This window comes from Nerophis lumbriciformis, linkage group LG17, assembly GCF_033978685.3.
Source record: "Nerophis lumbriciformis linkage group LG17, RoL_Nlum_v2.1, whole genome shotgun sequence".
In the NCBI taxonomy this organism is placed as follows: domain Eukaryota; kingdom Metazoa; phylum Chordata; class Actinopteri; order Syngnathiformes; family Syngnathidae; genus Nerophis; species Nerophis lumbriciformis.
In genome coordinates this window covers 22,888,377-22,912,500 of record NC_084564.2, presented here as the reverse complement: position 1 = coordinate 22,912,500, position 24,124 = coordinate 22,888,377, and the positions used below count along the sequence as shown (strand labels likewise).

The window sequence follows — 24,124 nt, the reverse complement described above, 5'->3', positions numbered from 1 at the left end:
ATTGGTGACTGACTAAATACTTTTTTGCCCCACTGTATATATATATATATATATATATATATATATATTGTATAGAATTATGGTATGAAATGACACAGTCATTATGGTAATAATAGTAATACATTTTGATTGTGTGTAGGCACCTTATGAAGACTCCAAAGGACACCATACATTAATAAAAAGTTCTAATAAAAAGTCAAATCTAAAAATAAATGTATAATTGAAATAAATAAACACTCGAAATAAATACAGAAAAAGAGTATTTAAATAAGAGAATTATTTAATTTTGAAGTAGAATTTTGGAAAAAGAAAAAGAGCAAATACAAATATATAATTGTTTTATTGTTATTATTTAATTTTGTAGTAGAATCTAAAAAAATGTACTCTCTGAAATATAAAATGAGCAAAAAAAAAATATATATATATTTTTAATGTATATTATTTAATTATTAAGTACAAGTTTCGAGGGAAAGCTAGTAAAAGTAAATAACACACACGTAAAGACATCTTTGAAATTACAGTAGATTTGGTGTTGGTTACAGATAGATAGATAGATAGATAGATAGATAGATAGATAGATCCTCCCAGGTCCCTCCCATGGGACGACTCACATGACAGAGATTAAATTAGAGCAGAGTAGTTTTCATAGCGTTGAGATGCTGAACACAATGAGGAACACTTTGGGACATTTATAAATATTATATTTTTGACTAGCAGGTCTTCTTCTTCTTCTTCATCTTCAAAGGTAATTATGACCTAAACGTAGACAACTTTTAGCAGACAGATGTTTGTATATAGAAATATGTTGACTCAGCTTGTGCAGTGTATAATAAACAACATCCTTTACTATCACTTTGTATTCATCCCACCCCACACACAGCAGTAAAATGCTGTTTCAAATATGATATGTGGAAGAATGTGTAATAATAATAATGAGTATGTTTTTTTTACCAGCAAATAGACAAAGTATTTTAAGCTACTACATGACAAATATATCTGCACAAAGTGAATAATTATGTTTCCTTTTGCTGTTGTTTTTAAACAAAGAAAAGTCCAAAAGAAATTTGAGAGCCTCCCAAAAATCACAAAATTTGGAGCTGCATAGAACAAAAAAATCAAATACATGTTTTTTTGCTGGATTTGGGTTAAAAAACAAACAAAACAAAAAACAAAGCAAACTACACAGGCACTGAGAGAACACAGACCTCTCAATTGTAAAAAAGTCCTGAATCCAGACAATCCGGATCAGCCCCAAAATGCAATCACTTGTTCCTCAACCCATTTGTGACATTTCCTGAAAGTCTAAAAAAAACGCGCCCATACCTTTTTGGAGCTAAAGCGGAATGAAGAAACGTAGAGAAGCCTCCTGTCAATCAACCACTGTCTTTGTCTCTGTGGGTGGAGGTGGGGAAACAATCTGGCCCTTTATGTTTTGTGTTATTTTATCATTTATAATTAACTAACTGACCTACAAACCGACACAATGATTACATAAACTCCTGGTGGCGCTAACTGGAAATGCGTGTATAAATGTTTTTGTGAAGCAAAAAACAACAAATGCTACTTATTGCTGTAAACCACCATACAAACGTTAAATATTTGTTTTACATCATGCAAGTAACGAACACATTTTTGTTGTTGATTTTATTATTAATAAAAAAGACTCCTGCTTACCAACTTTGGAAATACATGCTCTAAAAAAATGTTTATTAATTTTTACTACCTATTTTTTTATCCTGGGACATTTTAAAGTATGTTTGGCCTAAATTAAGCATAATAATGGCTACATGAACTGAAAATATTAATATTACAGTAGTATGAGACCAATCACCAATCAGAATCTGGAGAAATTAATACATGTAAGCGGCAAGGCCAAAAAACATCATTGAATGCCCGTGACCTTCAATCCCTCAGGCGGTACGGCATCAAAAAGCGACATCAGTGTGTAAAGGATATCACCAAATGGGCTCAGGAACACTTCAGAAAACCACTGACAGTAACTACAGTTCGTTGCTACATCTGTAAGTGCAAGTTAAAACTCTACTATGCAAAGCCAAAGCCATTTATCAACAACACCCAGAAATGCCACCGGCTTCGCTGGGTCCGAGCTCATCTAAGATGGACTGATGCAACTTATATTTAATTGAATAGACTGCAAACACAAGATATTTAATGTTTCAACTGAGGAACTTAATCTTTTTTTGCAAATAATCATTAACTTAGAATTTAATGGCAGCAACACATTGCAAAACAGTTGGCACAGGGGCATTTTTACCACTGTGTTACATGGCCTTTCCTTTTAACAACACTCAGTAAACGTTTGGGAACTGAGGAGACCAATTTTTTAAGCTTCTCAGGTGGAATTCTTTCCCATTCTTGCTTGATGTACAGCTTAAGTTGTTCAACAGTCCGGGGGTCTCCGTTGTGGTATTTTAGGCTTCATAATGCGCCACACACTTTCAATGGGAGACAGGTCTGGACAACAGGCAGGCCAGTCTAGTACCCGCACTCTTTTACTATGGAGCCACGCTGTTGTAACATTTGCAGAATGTGGCTTGGCATTGTCTTGCTGAAATAAGCAGGGGCGTCCATGAAAAACACGTTGTTTGGATGGCAATATATGTTGCTCCAAAACCTTTATTTACCGTTCAGCATTAATGATGCCTATACAAAATACAGATGTGTAAGTTACCCATGCCTTGGGCACTAATACACCCCCATACCATCACAGATGCTGGCTTTTGAACTTTGAACCTATAACAGTCCGGATGGTTCTTTTCCTCTTTGGTCTGGAGGACACGATGTCCACAGTTTCCAAAAACATTGTGAAATGTGGACTCGTCAGACTACAGAACACTTTTCCACAAACGTGTATATGTATATATATTTATTTATATTAAAAAAATGTTTCAAATCAAATACACTTTTTTTAATGTAATAAAAAAATATGTCATCAATAAAGGAGTGAAAATGGTGTTTGTGGGCAGGCATGAAGGTGTCATGTTGGTGCAGGCTGGGCGTCACCATCCTGCTGCTGCTATTGCAGCTGGGCATCAGTCAGCTGTGCAGGTCCTTCACCACGCTGTTGGATGGCTTCCACACCCTCTTCATCCTCATGCACATTGCTCTTCCACACCCACAACCGAAGCCCCCCAGAGGACCCGGCGTTCAGCCCCGCCACACGCCTCTTAGGCCACTATTGGGTCACGTGTCCCACCCTGACAGCAGGACTGGGCCTGTGGGGGCCTTTCTCTCTGCTCTCGTGCTGGCCTCTCTTTGCATCTCCTGCTTGATGCAAGTCATCAGTTTCCCCCTGGACCCCCACCCTGTGGAGCGGCCCTTGTTGCTGTTAGTCACCGGCCTGGTCAGTCTGCTGCACAAGGTGGTGGTGTTCGTATGGCTGACCTGGAATCAGCAGCAAGGGGGCCAGCCTGAGCCTGAATGTCACGTCGAAGTCAACCACGCAGGTAACACTCCAGGGACAACATTAATGGGTCACTAAACAACAAAATGTTTATCATTATATCTAAAAACTTGAAACGTAAAAATTAGGGGCGGTATAGCTCGGTTGGTAGAGTGGCCGTGCCAGCAACTTGAGGGTTCCAGGTTCGATCCCCGCTTCTGCCAACCTAGTCACTGCTGTTGTGTCCTTAGGCAAGACACTTTACCCACCTGCTCCCAGTGCCACCCACACTGGTTTAAATGTAACTTAGATATTGGGTGTCACAATGTAAAGAGCTTTGAGTCACTAGAGAAAAACGCTATATAAATATAATTCACTACTATTAAAAAAACAAAAAAACATTTGCAGATACATGCTTTTGATAAAACACATAAGAAAACTGCAACTGTATTATCAAACAAAAAATCCATCCATTTTCTACCGCTTGTCCCTTTTGGGGTCGCGGGGGGTGCTGGAGCCTATCTCAGCTGCATTCGGGCGGAAGGCGGGGTACACCCTGGACAAGTCGCTACCTCATCGAACAAAAAATTATATATAAAAATGTATTTTTGCTGTTTTTGCCTTTAAAAAAAACACAAAAGTCAATCTACTTGGAGATACAAGTTGGTTGTTACGCAGAAAAATGACAAATATTAGTTATATAATTTTGTAAAAATGCACAAAGCAAACTATAACCTGCTACCCAAGAATGTACAACAATTCTTCTCAAAAAATAGGAAAAAAATATAACCTCAATAAAGTTTGTCCAACACGTAAGACCAGGGGTGTCAAACGTACGGCCCGAGGGCCGCATCAGGCCCGCGAACAGGTTGTATCCGGCCCGCGGGATGAGTTTTTTAAGTATAAAAATTAACTTTAAATTTTTGAATGAAAGAAACTGCTGTTCTAAATGTGTCCACTGGATTGCGCAATAGCAATTCTTTGTATCTTTGTAGATGATGCTACATATGTACAAAATAAACCACATGATGTTAGTACATCAGTTGAGGAAAATGATCAAACTACATAAATAACATCCTGTAAGTTGATTTTGATATAATTTTTTTTATTTTGATAGATTGAAAATTAACACCGATGAGTTGACTGATGAACATTATCGCATAATTTATTCAGAAAATATAAATAACGACAAATAAATTAACCGCAACATGTAGGTGTAAAAACAAAACCCAACAACATTATGATTTGTACATTTTCAGAATAAATGATAAATGGGTTGTACTTGTATAGCGCTTTTCTACCTTCAAGGTACTCAAAGCGCTTTGACACTACTTCCACATTTACCCTTTCACACACACATTCACACACTGATGGAGGGAGCTGCCATGCAAGGCGCTAACCAGCACCCATCAGGAGCAAGGGTGAAGTGTCTTGCTCAGGACACAACGGACATGACGAGGTTGATACTAGGTGGGGATTGAACCAGGGACCCTCGGGTCGCGCACGGCCATTCTTCTACTGCGCCACGCCATGCCTGTTCTATTTTTTAACAAAGAAAACAATCTGAAGTTGTCTTTATTTTGAAGTTATCGTGCCGTGATTTTTACCAGTCCGGTCCACTTGGGAGTACATTTTTCTCCATGTGGCCTCCGATCTAAAATGAATTTGACACCCCTGTTTAAGACCTTAAGCTTAAGATCAGTATTATTTGGAATTCAATTATTGAACAAATTATGCAAAGATGTCAAACAATGTACTAATAAGATCCTGTTGAAGAGACTGTACAAACAACGAGTGTTTACAAAGTACAAGGAAGAAGAGTCTTGAACTTTGTTGAAAATTAGATATTATTCATCTCATATGTGAATCATGACTGGCTTAACTATTAAGAGAGTAATTGCTACAAATTGGAAAAGGGGTAGGATTAAATCAGCTTTGCTTCTTCCTACTCCTTTTGGAACATGTTGTAAAGAGAAAGGAACATACTGTATGTAATATGTGATGTATCTGTTTACATGTTTGAAGTAAATTAATTAAATTTTGCAGAAAATATGCCGATACATGCTTTGGATATACGTGCTTGTCATGACACAATAGCTATATGGTTATGTCGTCATCTTCCATGGTCTTAAGTGATGCTCTTTGATTTAGAGTGCATGTGCAGGTGTGATGAAGGAAGGTCTCTCCCATGTTTATCATTCCAATGTTCCGCTCCCACAGCCTTGGCTCAGGAGGTTAGCAGAGTTCAGTCTGAAACGGAGCGCTCCTCGGACCACAGCGGGGAGCTGGTCCTCTGTGACCCGGCAAGCTCCAGTGTTCCAGATGGAGGGAGGCGTTCCCAGGATGGAGCGCAGGATCCGAAGCCCTGCAAACCCGAGAGTCTGCTTAAAGACGGCGGATGTCCCGGTAAGTTGTGTTATTATTGAGGTTTTTCATGAAACACATTTCTAGTCATTCCATTAAACCAGGGGTGCCCGTTACATCGATCATGAGCTACCGGTCGATCGCGGAGGATGTGTCAGTCGATCGCCAGCCAGGCATTGAAAAAATAGACCTGAAAATTTAGCGATCATCAAATTGATTGACATTTCACAGCATTTCATCTTGTGAGATGACGCTGGCTGCTGGCAGATCATTATTAAGAACAAATGACCGACAGTTAGGCGAGAAACACTTTTTATTTAAACAGACTCTCGCGCCGTACATTATGATTTGTAAAATTTCAGAATGTGCTTGTTCTATTTTTAAACAAAGAAAACAATCTGAGATGGGTAGGTCGTGAGTTCAAACCCCGGCCGAGTCATACCAAAGACTATAAAAATGGGACCCATTACCTCCCTGCTTGGCACTCAGCATCAAGGGTTGGAATTGGGGGTTAAATCACCAAAATGATTACCGAGCGCAGCCACCGCTGCTCCTCACTGCTCCCCTCACCTCCCAGGGGGTGATCAAGGGTAATGGGTCAAATGCAGAGAATAATTTCGCCACACCTAGTGTGTGTGTGTGACAATCATGGGTACTTTACTTTTACTTTATTTTGAAGTTATCGATTTTACCAGTCCGGCTCACTTCGGAGTAGATTTTTCGCTATGTGGCCCCCGATCTAAAATGAGTTTGACATCTCTGAATTAGACTGTATGTGCAGGAGTGATGAAGGAAAATCTTAATGTTTTATCATTCCACTACTCCGCTCCCACAGCCTTGGCTCAGGAGCACTCCCCAGTTGAAGTTTGCAGAGTTCAGTCTGAAACGGAGCGCCCCTCGGACCACAGCGGGGAGCTGGTCCTCTGTAACCCGGCAAGCTCCAGTGTTCCAGATGGAGGGACGTGTTTCCAGGATCTGAAGCCCTGCAAACCCGAGAGTCTGCCTAAAGACGATGGATGTCTCGGTAATGCACGAGTTAGATGATACATTTTATATTAAGGTTTTTCATAGAAAACAATATATTCCAATTAACCATTAATGGGCATCCTAATTGATTGTCGTTATAAATAAAATTGTTTGCTACTTGGTACCACTCAGCAGTGACACTACTACTACTTTGTGATAGAACTGCAGGCAACATTATTCTAATTATGGAAGTATTTATTATGAAAAAAAAAATTTGAAAATCAAAACAATATGTGTGTTTGTGTGGCGATTTGTGTGTCTGTGTTTAGATTTGTGCGTGTTTAAAACAATCTGTGCGACAAAGTTGCAATGTGTGTGTCTGTGTTTGGATTTGGGTGTGTGTAAACAAAACATCTGTTTGTCCATGTTGAGATATGTGTGTCTGTGTTTAGATTTGTGTGTGTTTAAAACAATCTGTGCGACCAAGTTACAATGTGTGTGTCTGTGTTTAGACTTTGGTGCGTGTAAACAAAACATCTGTTTGTCCATTTTGAGATATGTGTGTGTGTTTAAAACAATCTGTGCGACCAAGTTGCAATGTGTGTGTCTGTGTTTAGATTTGGGTGCGTGTAAACAAAACATCTGTTTGTCCATATTGAGATATGTGTGTCTGTGTTTAGATTTGTGTGTGTTTAAAACAATCTGTGCAACCAAGTTGCAATGTGTGTGTCTGTGTTTAGATTTGTGTGTGCTTAAAACAATCTGTGCGACCAAGTTGCAATGTGTGTGTCTGTGTTTAGATTTGGGTGCGTGTAAACAAAACATCTGTTTGTCCATATTGAGATATGTGTGTCTGTGTTTAGATTTGTGTGTGTTTAAAACAATCTGTGCGACCAAGTTGCAATGTGTGTGTCTGTGTTTGGATTTGTGTGTGTTTAAAACAATCTGTGCGACCAAGTTGCAATGTTTGTGTCTGTGTTTAGATTTGGGTGCGTGTAAACAAAACATCTGTTTGTCCATATTGAGATATGTGTGTCTGTGTTTCGTTTTGTGTGTGTTTAAAACAATATGTGTGTTTGTGTGGCGATTTGTGTGGCTGCGTTTGGATTTGTGTGTGTTTAAAACAATCTGTGCGACCAAGTTGCAATGTGTGTGTCTGTGTTTAGATTTGGGTGCGTGTAAACAAAACATCTGTTTGTCTATGTTAAGATGTGTGTGTCTGTGTTTAGATTTGTGTGTGTTTGAAACAATCTGTGCGTCCAAGTTGCAATGTGTGGGTCTGTGTTTAGATTTGGGTGCGTGTAAACAAAACATCTGTTTGTCCATGTTAAGATATGTGTGTCTGTGTTTAAATTTGTGTGTGTTTGAAACAATCTGTGCGTCCAAGTTGCAATGTGTGTGTCTGTGTTTAGATTTGGGTGCGTGTAAACAAAACATCTGTTTGTCCATGTTAAGATATGTGTGTCTGTGTTTAGATTTGTGTGTGTTTGAACAATCTGTGCGTCCAAGTTGCAATGTGTGGGTCTGTGTTTAGATTTGGGTGCGTGTAAACAAAACATCTGTTTGTCCATGTTGATATACGTGTGTCTGTGTTTAGATGTGTGTGTGTTTAAACAATCTGTGCGTCCAAGTTGCGATGTGTGTGTCTGTGTTTATTCAGTATAAGTTTAAGTGTGAACTAAAAATCTGTTTGTCCGTGTTGCGATGTACGTAAGAGTCTGTGTTTAGATTTATATGTGTTTTATGAAACAATTTGTGCTTCTGTGTTCAACTCTGTGTGAAGCAGGAATCCTCGACAAGTTGAAACACAGACACACAAATCGCAACGTACATGCGCAGATTGTTTTTCCACACATACAAATCTAAAGACAGACACACAAATCTATTCTAAATAGGGAAGTATCATTGTAACAAAACTATCTGCAAATCAAAACAATCTCTGCGTCCATGTTGTGATGTCTGTCTGTGTTTAGATTTGTGTGTGTTGAAAACAATATGTGTGTTTGTGTTGCAATATATGTGTCTGTGTTTAGATTTGTGTGTGTTTAAAACAATCTGTGCGTGCAAGTTGCAATGTGTGTGTCTGTGTTTATATTTGGGTGCGTGTAAACAAAACATTTGTTGGTCCATCTCGAGATACATGTGTCTGTGTTTGGATTTGTGTGTGTTTAAAACAATATGTGCATCCAAGTTGTGATGTGTGTGTCTGTGTTTATTCAGTTTATGTTTGTGTGTGAACTAAAAATATGTTTGTCCGTGTTGCAGTATATGTGTCAGTGTTTAGATTTATATGTGATTATATGAAACAATTTGTGCGTTTGTATTCAAGCAGGAATCCTCGACAAATCAAAACACAGACACACAAATCACAACATAGGCGCACAGATTGTTTTTCCACACATACAAATCCAAACACAGACACACAAATCTATTCTAAATAGGCAAGTATCATTGTAACAAAACTATCTGCAAATCAAAACAATCTCTGTGACCGTGTTGCAATTTGTGTGTCTGTGTTTAAATTTGTGTGTGTGAAAATCTAAATCAGTTTGTTCGTGTTGCGATATGTGTGTCTGTGTTTAGATTTGTGTGTTTAAAACAGTCTGTGTCTCCATGTTGCAATATGTGTCTGTGTTTATACAGTATATGTATGCGTGTAAACTAAAAATCTGTTTGTGTGTGTTGTGATATGTGTGTCTGTGTTTAGATTTGTGTGTTTGTATAAAACATGTTGTGCTTCTGTGTTCAACTCTGTGTGAAGCAGTAATCCTCAACAAATCTTAACACAGACATACAAGTCGCAACACGGACGCACAGATTGTTTTTACACACAGACAAATCTAAAGACGGACACACAAATCTATTTTGAATAGGGAATTATCATTGTAACAAATCTATTTGCAAATCAAAACAATATCTGCGTCTGTGTTGCAATTTGTGTGTCTGTGTTTAGATTTGTGTTTGTTTACATGAAACAATTTGTGCTTCTGTGTTCGACTCCGTGTGAAGGAGGAATCCTCGACAAATCAAAACACAGACACACATTTCGCAAAATAGACGCACAAATTGTTATTACACACATGCAAATCTAAAGACAGACACACACATATATTCTAAATAGGGAAGTATCATTGTAACAAAACTATCTGCAAATCAAAACAATCTCTGTGACCGTGTTGCAATTTGTGTGTCTGTGTTTAGATTTGTGTGTTTGTTTAAAACATGTACTTCTGTATTCAACTCTGTGTGAAGCAGGAATCCTCGACGAATCTAAACACGGACAGACAAATCGCAACACGAACGCACAGATTGTTTTTCCACAAACACAAATCTACAGTCGGACACACACATTAAAACACGGTCAGGCAGATTTGATCATAAACACACAGACTTAGATGCAACAAGGGTTGGAATTGGGGGTTAAATCACCAAAAACAACTCCCGGGCGCGGCCACCGCTGCTGCCCACTGCTCCCCTCACCTCCCGGGGGGTGATCAAGTGTGATGGGTCAAATGCAGAGAATAATTTTGCCACACCTAGTGTGTGTGTGTGACAATCATTGGTACTTTAACTTTAATATTGTTCAAATTGTTCTGCTGCAATATTACTTAGATAGTCAAAATATAAAAAATATAAAAAAGATTATCTTTTATCAAACAAAGTGTTTTATTAGTACAGTTTTAATGGAAGCATGCCACCTGGTGGCTGTGGGAAGTACAGGGAGGATGCCTGCACATTCTAATTCAGTGTTTTTCAACCACTGTGCCGTGACACACAAATGTGCCGTGGGACATTGTTATTTCACCTATTTGGGTTAAAAATATTTTTTGCACACCAGTAATTATAATCTGCAAATAAAGTGCCGTTGTTGAGTGTCGGTGCTGTCTAGAGCTCGGCAGAGTAATCGTGTTATACTCTTCTATATCAGTAGGTGGAAGCAGGTAGCTAATTGCTTCGTAAACACCGTATCTAATGCTTAAACCAAAAATAAACAAAAGGCGAGTGCCCCTAAAAAATGCGTTGAAGCTTAGGGATGACTATGCAAAACGAAACTGAAACTGAACTGGCTGTAAAGTAAACAAAAACAGAAGGCTGGACGACAGCAAAGACTTACAGAGTGTGGAGCAGACGGCGTCCACAAAGTATTAATTCGTACATGACATGACAATCAACAATGTCCCCACAAAGAAGGATAGCGTCCGCACAACTTTAATAGTCTTGATTGCGAAAACAAAGCGGGTGCGGGGAATAGCGTTGAAGGAAGACATGAAACTGCAACAGAAAAATACCAGAAAACAGGAAAAGACACCAAAATAGGACTAAAACAATATGCACGGGCGCACAACCAAAAAACTCTAAATAAGTCACGTCGTGATAGTAGACCTACTTTGAGACAAGAGCTATATTGATGCATGGTTGGTTATGGTTTAAATTTATATCCAACAATTGCGACAACGGGCAGCACGGTGGAAGAGGGGTTAGTGCATCTGCCTCACATTACGAAGGTCCTGAGTCGTCTTGGGTTCAATCCCGGGCTCGGGATCTTTCTGTGTGGAGTTTGCATGTTCTCCCCGTGACTGCGTACTCCGGCTTCCTCCCACCTCCAAAGACATGCACCTGGGGATAGGTTGATTGGCAACACTAAATTGGCCCTAGTGTGTGAATGTGAGTGTGAAAGTTGTCTGTCTATCTGTGTTGGCCCTGTGATGAGGTGGCGACTTGTTCAGGGTGTACCCCGCCTTCCGCCCGATTGTAGCTGAGATAGGCTCCAGCGCCCCCCGCGACCCCAAAGGGAATAAGCGGTAGAAAATGGATGGATGGATGGGCAATTGCGACAACGACTTTTTATTGTCTACTGAGTTTCATTTCTTAATGATTTCTGCTGGTGGATTTTTCAATGAAAAAAATGCGCCTTGACTCAAAAAAGGTTGAAAAACATTGTTCTAATTGGACGTTTTGAAAGAAAACCAAAAAAATATCACTTTTTTTCCCTCACATGTGCAGACCACACATCATTACATGACCCCAGCAGCAGGTGGCCCTTCTGTCCACCCACATGGGTCTACTTCATACACAGTCTGTCCACTTCAGTCCTGGTTCTAATCACGAGCATCGTGTTGCTGCTGGTGGGCCCCGAAGGCTATATGGTCTACCTGGATCCAGGCTTCGCCATTCTGGCTGTCATGATACTGGTGGCTGGAACCTCACCACAGGTTAATCTAGTCTTTCTGTACTGTACCTCCTTCGTGCCACTTACTTCTTGTCTGTGTCGTCCTCAGGTGCACAGGTACGGACTGATGCTCATGCAGGCCACGCCTCCACACCTGTGTGTCTCAGATGTCACCATGAAGATCGGGAATGTGCCAGGAGTTGAAGCGGTGCACGAGCTCCACATTTGGGAATTGGCGGATTCCCTCATGGTGGCCTCGGTCCACGTGCGCTGTCATGCGGCCTTTACGGCACACAGGTGAGATTTGACCTTTGCCGTAGCACAATGGCTCTAAAATGCACTAAATACAATGTATGTTTATTATTGATAGCTAGAATATGCTCAGAAAACACATAAAGATGACGTAATGTAAAATGTGTTGGCTTGTCTTCATTGCCCCCAGGTTTAATTCCCTGCAGCACAAGCATTACTGGGGAGCCCTTTAGCAAGGCAGTTTGTGTGGGTGATGGGGTAAAAACACAGTAGATATCTAAAATATTTTTTTCTCTCTTTATCAGAAAAACTGAAGTATTTTTTTAAATTTCTAAAATCATTTATGTATTACAATTTTAAAAACAAGGAACAATCTTCTTTTATATGTTTATTTTTGATTGGAAAAAAGATGGAGACACATGCTTTTTGTCGGTTTTCATAAATAAAGTCAAGAACTCTGAAGTAACAAATAGATACATCAACAAAGCAGAGGAAAAAAAGAACAAAAATTGAACTATTGTGTTGTTTTTCAGATAACCAAACATATATGGTGACATGCTTTTTAATAAGCACAAACACATTTACATTTCAATCATTTTAGAATAAAAAACAATATTCCTTCTAAATTCAAACATGCATGCTTTTGGTTAAGATATAAAATACAAATAAAAGTATCTTTAAAAAGTATATATTGTAACTCAAAATGTAAAATTTGGGAGATAGTGAACATACTTTTTGATTGATTATAGGCATAAAAAAAGAATAAGATGCGTTGCTGTTGTCAATTTCTTTAATAAAAACTGCTATATTTGGATGAAAAATATAGTTAGATGAAAGTATGTTATACAGTCAGGAAGGGGATTCAAATGACCCCATTCGTCGCGGTTTACCTGACACATGAAACGTGACAAAGTGCACTATCCACTTTAGCCCTCCAACGGCAGTAGAGTGTTGGATATGTAAAAAGCTGTTCTGTGGCAATTCCATCTTTTACTACAGCCTCAGTTGCTATGTAGAATGGCGCTTTCCATTATTTTCGGCAGACTGCCTTGCAAAAATTATTAACCGACCCCCCTTCCTCTCACCCGAGATCCTATACGAATCCTGTCCTTTTTGTTTCCAAGTTTTTCAGTAAGTGTATTACAACGGGCTAAGACATCGCCGTACAATCCAACATGAGATCACATTTTTTTGGTGCACAAAGATCACACTTCAAATAATATGTTAGCTTCTTTGTGATAACTATGACTTTTCACACTCACAACCAGGTGTGCTGACCTGATGTCGGGCGTCACCAAGGTGCTGCAGAATGCGGGGGTGAGTTGCTGCACCGTGCAGCCAGAGTTTGCCCCCACGACTCTCCTCAAAAATGAGCCCTCGGTCTGCAGCTTGTCATGTGGTCAAGTCTGCGCTGGCCACACCTGCTGCCCTCTGCCTGCAAGCCAAGACTGCACAGGCCTGCCAGCACCTGCAGCTGGAAGCACAACAACAGCAGTACCTTAAACACAGGACACGCACAATAAAGGAAAACGGGTTCATGTGACCGCACATTTTTAAATACAGTACTGTATCCTGTTTATTATATTATAACAGAGATGATTGCATGCATTGCATACATGCTAAACGTGTGTTAATGTTAGTGGACAGTTTATTGATTAAAAAGAACCGTGAAACACTTTGTAAATGTTCTACTCAAATGAATGGGAGGAGGCCAGCCTGAGCCTGAATGTCACATTGAAGTCAACCACGCAGGTAACACTCCAGGGACAACATTAATGGGTCACTAAACAACAAAAGCACATTGACACCTACTGTAAATGTTTATCTTTATATCTAAAAACAAACATTTGGAGATACATGCTTTCAATAAAACACATCAGAAAACTGCAACTGTATTATCAAACAAAAAATTATATATATAAAAATGCATTTTTGCTGTTTTTGCATTTAAAAAAACCACAAAAGTCAATCTACTTGGAGATACAATTTTGTTGTTACATGCAAAAAACACAAATATTAGTTTTGTTGTGGCTATGATTTTGTAAAAATGCACAAAGCAAACTTAAATACGTTGTGTTGTTTTTTAGATAAAACTAGATACTGACCAAACAGATTTGGTGACATGCTTTTAATAAGCACAAACACGTTTGTATTTCAAACATTTCAGAATAAAAACAAAATACTGGCTAAATTCAAACATGCATGCTTTTGGCTAAGATATATAATAAAAAATATATTCAAAAATATATATTGTAACTCAAAATGTAAAATTAGGGAGATATTGAACATACTTTTTATTTAGCAATTTTTATTTTATTTATATTGATAATAGTGGACAGTTTATTGATTAAAAAGAACCGAGAAACACTTCGTAAATGTTCCACTCAAATGAAATAAACAAAACTGCACATGTGGGCAAAAGTAAATTCATTTTTATTTTATTTATATTGATAATAGTGGACAGTTTATTGATTAAAAAGAACCGAGAAACACTTCGTAAATGTTCCACTCAAATGAAATAAACAAAACTGCACATGTGGGCAAAAGTAAATTCATTTTTATTTTTTAAGAATGCATTTGTTTGAATAAATGACACACAATAAATGGCAAACCTGTATGAAAAACAACCGATTACTATTGTGTTGTTAGTCTCCTCCTCTGTTCTACAGTAAAAACTTCAAATTATTTACCTGCAATGACGTAGTTTTTGTCAGCCAATCAGAACGGAGACTCTTAGCATATTTTCCAGCATGCCTGGTTTTGTCCCTTTTCGGTAGGTGTACTGAGAAATGTAGCACTTAATAGGCACTAATTTAAGGCCACCAGTTTGTATGAAGCATAATTACTCGACATATACACAATTGGATTGAGACCCTATGAACCGTAACTAAGATAGTTTAAACTTTCTCTGTAGTATAAAATGTGTCTACTCGCTTGTCGTAAGTGCCCGGATGATCCTCGGTGGTCCGGGGTGCAGGCTTCAAACCTGTAGCTGCCTGGCGGCAGAGTGGTTCAATTCCACCTTTCGGGCGTACTATCTTCTTCTCCAAGGCCTATTGATTGCGCATCGTCAAATTATGAGGGAGTCTGAAATCTGAACGTGTACTTCTTCTTCTCAAGCAATATTCGCATTTTCACTTCAGAATAAAAGATGCCGGTAATGTTTTGAGAGCAAGTTTAAAATACTTAAATACTCAGTTACTAAAATAAAGTACTTACTGTTTGTTTACAAATAAACAAAACATTCTCAGTAGAATTCAATTTCTAAAACGTCTTTGTACCATTTCCTTCATTGTGTAATGAAGTTATATTTGAAAGCTGCACCCGGTTTCACCGGAACAAGAAGGAGCGTCCATTTTTAAGCCAATCAACAACGACAATGTAGCTCCCTCTATCCAATGACAGGCCTCGTTGGTGGGGTGCGCTTCGATCAATGCGGAAATGTGCCCAATTCTAGAAGGCGTTAAGAATGTCCTTGCGCGTTTGGAGATTGTTTCCCTGAGGATTTAATTGATTTTATTTATTAACAAGGTAAGGTAGACTTGTGGTAGTTTCCTAAACGAGATAAAACATTTATATTGATTTAGTTGCCTGGATTAAAACCATGAACAATCTTGGTGTTAACAGTCAAGCCGTGTATGGTTAGCATGCTGCAGTCAGAAGGCTGACTTTAGTAACGTGTATATAGTAATAGTAATACAATTTAACATCTAAGTCTTACTCCTCACATGTACGTTTCATTGTTTTGTGTGTTCGCAAAAATAAACGAATTATTCATGCAAGATGAATAGTGAGTGTTTTAGTCACTGCATTCTCTTTTCATGAATGGGAATTGAAAAACAATTGCTTTTGTTAAATGTCATTTTGAAATACAAAACATAAAATTGGAAAACAAACGTCTTATTTTGTGTCGGAAAAACAATTAGCTGGATACAAAACATGGTTTGGTTTTCATTTTATATTTCATATAACAATGAAAATCACAGTTAGCAAAAAACAGCTGTTTTTTATGAAGTATTCTGACACTGGAACCGGAAGTTGCTGTTTTTTTGTAGTTGATCAATATAGTTTTATACATAACCGCAGTTATGTACAGTTTTTCTTGTTATATGAAGAAGACAATTCAACTCAAACCGTTTTTAGATCTAGTCCAGGGGTCGGCAACCCAAAACGTTGAAAGAGCCATATTGGACCAAAAATACAAAAAACAAATCTGTCTGGAGCCGCAAAAAATAAAAAGCCGTATATAAGTCTTAAAATGAAGGCAACACTTGACGTAAGTGTCTATATTAGCTATAATAGCCTACTATCAAAATGACTACGTGTCGCAGGCTGAAGCAAATCTTTGTTGACAGAAATGTTGAAATGTAATATTTATTCTACCCATTTTTACAACATTAGAAACCATTAGTAAATCAGATGCTACTCAGAAGGTGAGATAACTCATGGGAATTACTGACTTTTAATGGATAAAGGTATAGATGTGCGTGTCAAAGTTAAAGGAAACGGCAGGCTGTCTTCTTTTAATAGATTTATTACAATCTTTGTAAGCTCGGTAATGTTTCCTGTGGTCTGGAACAACATGGCACACAAACGACTATCTGAAATGCAGCCAATATTACATACAGATAATGTGGCATGAGACATGCAAACCTAAATTATATACAAAGAGGATAAAAGTAAAGGTAATTAAATTAGCTCAAATATACCTACACATGAGGCATAATGATGCAATATGTACATACAGCTAGCCTAAATAGCCTGATTAACACTCCCAACAAGTCAATAACATCAACAAAGCGCACTTTTGTGCATTCACGCACAGCATGAAACTTTTGGTGGACAAAATGAGACAAAGACGAAGTGGAAGATTTTACATGTAAACAAACTGTTGCGTCACAGTCCACACTATGGTGAGTTCAAGAACCGCCGAAATTAGTAGGACAAAACGTTCACCAAATACTCATATTAAACAGTGGGCTTTCTAACAATTAGGAAGGTTTGTGTCATGTTTGTCCTCAAACAAAAACCATACTCAAACAAAAAAAAAAAAATTTCCCCCCATGTTTTTCCATTTTCAATCCTTTTTTAAAAATGCTCCAGGGAGCCACTCGGGCGGCTCTCAAGAGCCGCGGGTTGCTGACCCCTGATCTAGTCATTGCTCTTTGACACACCCACACTAAATCAATTTGTTTTTACAATTTTTGTTTTGTGTTTTAAAATAAAAATCATATAAACCCATCGTCTTTTGTTTTTCAATTCCCATTCATGAAAATAAAATTCATTGACCAAAACATACAGACCATTAATGAAAAGTTTAGATGTCCTTACAAATCTAAAAGTAATTTTCCTCTTCCTGTTTTTCAGATCCAATATGCCTCTTTTAAAATACTCCCCTAAAATCTGGAATGCCCTTAAGATGAAAGAGGGCATACATGCCCGTCTCCCTGAACATTACTTAAAGTCCCTGGAGCAGAAAGAGCCCACTGCGGTCCACTGGAGGCCTTTGGGGGTCAAGTACCGTCTCAACCCAAAGACGGGTCAGAAAGAACGAGTGCAAGATATCCCAATCCCCATCTACTACCCTCCTGAGTCGCAGGACGGTCTGTGGGGAGGAGAGGGTTGGATATGCGGGTACAGATATGCCAACAATGACAAAGTGAGCGCATGCATTTATATATGTCTGTCTTCTGCGTTCTGTAATGCTAATAATATATGTGAGTAGATGTCCAACCGTTTGAAGAAGACGTGGAAGCCCCAGCTCTTCAAGAGAGAGCTTTACAGCGAGATCCTGGACCACAAGTTCACCATCACGGTCACGACTCGCACTCTGGACCTCATTGACGCCGCCTTTGGCTTTGACCTCTATATCCTCAATGTAAGAGAAGCTGCAGAAAGCTTTAATACAGGCGACAAGAACCTTTGTTGTTCCTTTGTTGTTAGACGCCAAAGGAAGATCTCTCCTCCAAACTGGGGATGGACCTGAAGAGAGCGATGTTGCTTCGCCTGGCTCGCAAAGACACTCAGCTGTACCCAGATGACCCCGTGAGAAGAGAGAAGGTGTACAACAAGTTCAAGGTATGACCTCACGTGATGTTCTGCTCGTATATCTGCAGGTGACACGTTTCTTTGTGCTGTTTGTGTTAATGCTAAGCAGCAGTTTGAGATCCCAGAGGAGGAGGCCGAGTGGGTGGGTCTCACCCTGGAGGAAGCTGTGGAGAAGCAGAGGCAGCTGGAGGTCAAGGTAATGCTCCTCTTTCAACACTTTCACATCCTTTTTCATGACAAATCTCCACTTTACTGAAACATATTCGACAGTTTTATTAACAATGAGGGGTGCAAAGGGGAAACTTTCCATAAGAAATCTAGCTGGGGTATCATGATGATAAAACTTCTATAGTTATTTGATGTACAATAATTTGCAGTAGTCTTGTTGAGACTTTTTCTATTTAAAGGGAATTTATGACTAAGTTTACACTGCAGGCCAAAGTGACCCAAATCTGATTTTTTTCTTCAGCTGACTGTTTACATTGCAAGCTAAAATGTGATTTTAATCAGACTCCAGTATAAACGCCCCAGCCCCCAATGTGGCCTCGACATCACTTGCATGCGCAGTTCGATAAAGTGAAAACAAAGGAAGTTGACTGGATTCTGTAAATGAACAAGAAAGTCTCTACTACTACTACTACTACTACAAATTAAAATAAGTTGCCACCATCGGTATGGTCGCACCACCTTAAAAATTAGTTGTGTGTTTTTTACGTGAAAAAATATAATGTATGAATGGATACATATGGTGTAATATATTTGGTAGAGTTCTAATTGTTTTATGGCTGTTATTTAAAAGAGATATGGACATCAGCATGGATCTACTTTAGCTTTATTTTTCAACTCACTTACGTAAACAACTTGGTCAATGTACATAACATGTAATCAAATAGGCCACAGCGTCAATTCCGGTCCTTCAACAATCGCTATTTCTTTGGAATCAAAATGTATATTCATATATTACATATAGCTTATTATTTGCACACTATTGACTAGTGATGCACGGAAAATTAGCCCGCCGAAAAAAGACTTTGCTCATCAAAACCAAATGCTGTGACGAAGTATCCACTTCAGTTTGCTGGCTGCTTCTTTCCCCGTGCACACGAATGACATAGCTCACCCAAAGATAACGAAAAAGTCGCATTCGGGTCGCATTTACGTTTAGACTTAAGTCACATTTGAAAAGATCAAATTCCAATCGACTTTGGACTACATCCTGATGTGGCCCAAATATTTTGTGAAAAGATCAGATTTGAAGCACTTTGGAGCATTTAGACTGGCAAAAATAAAATCTAATCTGTGTCACTTGTGGCCAAAAAAGCTGTTTTGGTGTGCAGTGTAAACAGAGCCTATGAGAAACTACATTTACACAGAAAAACTACAATGAAAACAGTTCATTTAATAAAACCCCCAAAAATAAATTGATGATTGCATATTCCACTTGAGTAGAATGTTAGTTTTAACTCGAGATTGACCGATTATCGACGCAGATATTTGGCATTTAACGTATATCTGTAACCGCCTTTTTTATTTCTTTTTTTATTTACCAGAGCTCCATCAGCAGATAGAGTATATACACATATGACACAGTATTTTGAAAAATAAATGATTAGTTAAGTAGATAGTTATAAACACTGCTCAAGCACCAGACCATTTGCCCTGCTTGTGAATAATGCCTTTTTTCCCCACTGTGCAGCATTAGACACTCATAATAAAGGTGTTCATGAAAATCTCCTGATGTTGTTTGGTGCTAAATTAACCACAACATTAGCGTTACATAAAATACTATGTGGCTACAGGTCCGATGTTTCCTCAAAAATAATAATTAACAAAACAAAACAACCTAAAGCCTTGTCCAGCTGTTTACTGAGGTTTAAATAACATTTACTGCAAATAAATATCGGCTCCAAATATTGGTTATTGGCTTTCTTGACTGAAAAATCTATATCAGTCTATCTCTAGTTTTCACGCTGTGGTGCATATTGGTCAGTGTCTTTTGAAACACTGTCATCTGTTGGTCAGCTGTTCTAAGTGGCACAAAAATATATGTCCATTACTAGGAGATCATTGCAGGTATAAATGTATTGAGCAACAACTAGGAGTACTGATATTGCTAGCAATTTCAGAATATTGAGTATTGGGATTTGGGGGAATTGTGTTTAATCATGTGTCCACTAAATAGGACTTCATGCATTGCTGGTTATAGTATTCAGTTCAGTTTCAGTTTATTTCGAACATGCATACGATACAATGTAATGCATCACATATTTCCAGTTGTTTCATTACAGCACGTCCGAAAAGGAGTAGGAAGAAGCAGAGCTTATTTAAGCCTACCCCTTTTCATATCATAGCAATTTTATCCCATTTCCTTGTTCTCTGTTTGTAACAAGACAGTTTATAAATAAATCGTATACCATAGAAATTAAACAAATATTAAATACATAAATAATCATTATCTTAAAAAAAAAAAAGGTTCAAGATGTTCATCATAATTGTTCTTCTTTGTACTTTGTGAGCACTTGCAGTTTGAACAGTCTCTTAAACTGAATCATATTGGTGGTATTGCCGCAACTTTGAAAATACTTCATTGAGCAGTAACATTTGGCTGCAAATCAATTCAATCAAATTAAATTGTAGGTATTATTAGAATATGTATATTATGTTTCAAACAAGTGATGCTTGAAGTCAGGGGGCTTGATGTTTTTGCAATACATTTAACAATATTGGAATGTTGAAATATGTAAAGAGATTGTTAAAGATAATTAAAAAAAATCTTTACAGTGTTTAAAATCAAATTTTATTCACGTAAATTTATTTAATCAATCAGTTTTATCAACCTCTAATGTATCTTGTCCAATAAAAAAATATTTTCATGCCTCGAGAGTAATAAAAACACTTAATTTATGAAAAATAATCATAAATAATTCATGCTTCACAGGGTTAATATTGTTTTAAATTAATTATAAACGTTAATTATTTGCATGTAATACAAAAATGTGCAGTGCAAACATGTGTCAATGTTTTTGATGGGGTTATATTTCCAATTACATACAGCAAACAATGTTGTTTGCGAATGCGCACCCTTGTGTGCATGTATTTAAGGATTACATTTCCTGGAAATGCTTTATTGGCTATCTTCATTTGCTAATTCTTGATTTTAGCTAATCATCTTTAATTCGTAATACCGGTAATCACTTCTGATTTTAATGTGCATGTGCTAAAACGGTTATGTGTCCTTTGCTCACCAGCCGCCTGAGCCGTTGTTCAAGGTCTGTGTGGAAAAGCTGATAGAGGACCTGCAAATCCAGAAACTGTCAGAACCTCATCTTATTGAGAATAAATGAATAGTAGAATCCTCTGCCATGGAGCTCCACTGAAGAAGAGCTTCTCTTCCTGGTGAAGTGTCATCACATTTCTTTGAGTTTGTAATAGGTTGAAACTTTTTGTATTTTTACATTGGAGAGAGATGCACGGGAAGGAGGGAAAATAATGGATCCAAAAACGGTGCAAATAAAACCGCTGCCCATTAATTATCCTGTATAATGTAATTAAAAAAGAATCACATTGTCACATTTGTCACTTGTTTAACCGAGTATTTCAGCAAAATATGAACATAGTCTTTTGTTCGCTTCTCCTACTATTTTGCTAGAAAGAAACCAATGAGGCGGAAACGTATGTATATTTCCACTGATATTCGCCATTTTTTTAGACGCTTCCCATGCAAAATCTTTACAAAGCTGGCTGGTTATTTAATCACTTTGATCAGGGGTAGAGAACCTATGGTTCTCGAGCAAGATGTGGCTCTTTTGATGACTGCATCTGGCTCTCAGATAAATCTTAGCTGACATTGCTTAACACAATAATTAATGAGTACCGGTAATCCCGCTGGTAATCACACTGTTAAAAATAACGTTCAAAATACAAAACATTCTCATGCATTTTATTCCATCCATCTGTTTTTCTACCGCACCGGTTCAACACGTCGCATTATTGGTAAGAAGTATTTTGTTTATTATTGGTTAGCTTCAGAATAACGTTATTAAAAAGAATAATAGACTTGTTGTACTCTAAAAATGTTGGTCTTACTTAAACATGCACGCATCTAGTGGTATTCAGTGTTAAAAAAATATGATAAGGGTCTCACAGAAATACATTTTAAAATATTTGGCTTTTTATGGCTCTCTCAGCCAAAAAGGTTCCCGACCCCTGACTTAGATTAATGAAATGATTCACGAGTCTAACAGATCGCATCAGTCCCTGGCTGTGTAGATATAAGCAGACTCACCAAAACGGAGGATTTTGTTCGAGTCATCCTTGGTACATCCTAATATTAAAACTAGAGTGAAAAATATGTGTGTGTCAGGAGAGAGCATTGTGTTTGTCTTTTCAAGCGAAACGAAGGCCAAAGAGAGTAACTTCTACTCATTCATTTCCTTTTTTCTGAATTTGGAAAAATATTTCCTTAACACTAATAAGTGAAATATTGCAATAAATCAGGGATTAAACACACTAGTGCTCATGAGGTTGCTCATTTATTTGATACACATGCTATAAGGATTATTCTGCACCTTTTGGTTCCCATTGTTTTTTGTGATTAAGTTGTGTTTGATTGTAGAATTTTAGAATCTGCACACACTCACAAAAAAACAGACTGAAATAATAAATATGTTTTCAGCCTTTGCTAGCTGGTTGTGAAATGTTCATCATGTGTGATGCAACTGGCCAACATTTTTTTTACTAAGTTTAGCATTGTTAATTCATATGACAAACGTTTAAACTGCCGCATTAAACCAATGTGGGATTGAAATCTCTTGTTTTATAATTTAGTTCAGGGGTCCCCAACCTTTTTAGCACCACATCCATCCATCCATCCATCTACTTCCGCTTATCCGAGGTCGGGTCGCGGGGGCAGCAGCCTAAGCAGGGAAGCCCAGACTTCCCTCTCCTCAGCCACTTCGTCCAGCTCTTCCCGGGGGATCCCGAGGCGTTCCCAGGCCAGCCGGGAGACATAGTCTTCCCAACATGTCCTGGGTCTTCCCCGTGGCCTCTTACCGGTCGGACGTGTCCTAAACACCTCCCTAAGGAGGCGTTCGGGTGGCAGGATGCCCGAACCACCTCATCAGGCTCCTCTCCATGTGGAGGAGCAGCGGCTTTACTTTGAGCTCCCCCCGGATGACAGAGCTTCTCACCCTATCTCTAAGGGAGAGCCCCGCCACCTGGCGGAGGAAACTCATTTCGGCCGCTTGTAGCCTTGATCTTGTCCTTTCGGTCATAACCCAAAGCTCATGACCATAGGTGAGGATGGGAACGTGGATCGACCGGTAAATTGGGAGCTTTGCCTTCCGGCTCAGCTCCTTCTTCACCACAACGGATCAATATTTTTAGCACCACAGACCGGTTTAATGTAGGCATTATTTCCAGGGACCGGTTTTCCACTTGTGCCAGATAAATACAGCAAAAATAAGTGCATGAAAAATACAAGTCACTATAACGCTGAATTAGTGGGAGCTTGTTTCTTTGCAATGAAATGCAGATGAAAATCAGCCTTTGGCTACAATCTGTCACAACCACCATGTTGTCATTTGAGGTTGATTTCAACTTTCGAAAGGGTACTTTAACATGTAAACGGTACAATATGTACTTCATTATGATCTATGTCAGTGATTTTTAAACTGTGGTGGGCTCTATCTAGTGGTACGCCAAAGAAAGCACTTGATTAAAGTACAGTGTTTTGTTTTTCTATATTCAAACACAATGTTATTGTTCAAACTGTGTGTAATGTTACAGTGGTCAAAATATTAGATATAATTGTTAAATAGAACCGCCGCCTTCTTTTTAATGAATACTCAGGCCTATTATGCTACAGTATTCTAATGTTGGTCATTATGGTGGTACTTGGAAAGCTGAGTGTTTTTTGAGGT

General features: G+C 38.3%; 2 protein-coding genes and 1 non-coding gene across 5 annotated transcripts in view; all 3 read left to right on the top strand.

Moving 5' to 3' along the window:
- The window catches only part of LOC133614222 (proton-coupled zinc antiporter SLC30A1), a 26,926-nt gene extending 12,812 nt beyond the window's left edge, over positions 1 to 14,114 (top strand). The window contains exons 1-7 of one of the 2 annotated variants that reach the window (XM_061972062.2): positions 641 to 745; positions 2,988 to 3,467; positions 5,624 to 5,809; positions 6,603 to 6,791; positions 11,738 to 11,946; positions 12,013 to 12,200; positions 13,424 to 14,114. In XM_061972062.2, coding sequence (XP_061828046.2) covers positions 2,990 to 3,467; positions 5,624 to 5,809; positions 6,603 to 6,791; positions 11,738 to 11,946; positions 12,013 to 12,200; positions 13,424 to 13,658 — 1,485 coding nt within the window. In that variant the 5' untranslated portion in view covers positions 641 to 745; positions 2,988 to 2,989 and the 3' untranslated portion in view covers positions 13,659 to 14,114. Of the gene's footprint in view, positions 1 to 640; positions 746 to 2,987; positions 3,468 to 5,623; positions 5,810 to 6,602; positions 6,792 to 11,737; positions 11,947 to 12,012; positions 12,201 to 13,423 lie in introns of those variants that run through there. The other variant, XM_061972063.2, reaches the window with a different exon arrangement.
- Positions 14,115 to 15,100: 986 nt separating this feature from the next.
- Positions 15,101 to 15,187, top strand: trnastop-uca (transfer RNA opal suppressor (anticodon UCA)). Its single transcript has one exon. It is a non-coding gene; the product is annotated as a tRNA-Sec (tRNA).
- Positions 15,188 to 15,554: 367 nt separating this feature from the next.
- On the top strand, positions 15,555 to 21,773 carry mrpl28 (mitochondrial ribosomal protein L28). 2 transcript variants are annotated; one of them, XM_061972089.1, is made up of 6 exons: positions 15,555 to 15,686; positions 17,523 to 17,814; positions 17,881 to 18,033; positions 18,099 to 18,233; positions 18,313 to 18,399; positions 21,452 to 21,773. In XM_061972089.1, the coding sequence occupies exons 2-6, from the start codon at positions 17,530 to 17,532 to the stop codon at positions 21,545 to 21,547; spliced, it is 756 nt and encodes a 251-aa protein (XP_061828073.1). In that variant the 5' UTR covers positions 15,555 to 15,686; positions 17,523 to 17,529; the 3' UTR covers positions 21,548 to 21,773. The 2 variants fall into 2 exon arrangements, with proteins under 2 accessions (XP_061828073.1, XP_061828072.1); XM_061972088.1 differs by having other exon boundaries at positions 18,310 to 18,399.
- Positions 21,774 to 24,124: the final 2,351 nt, after the last annotated feature.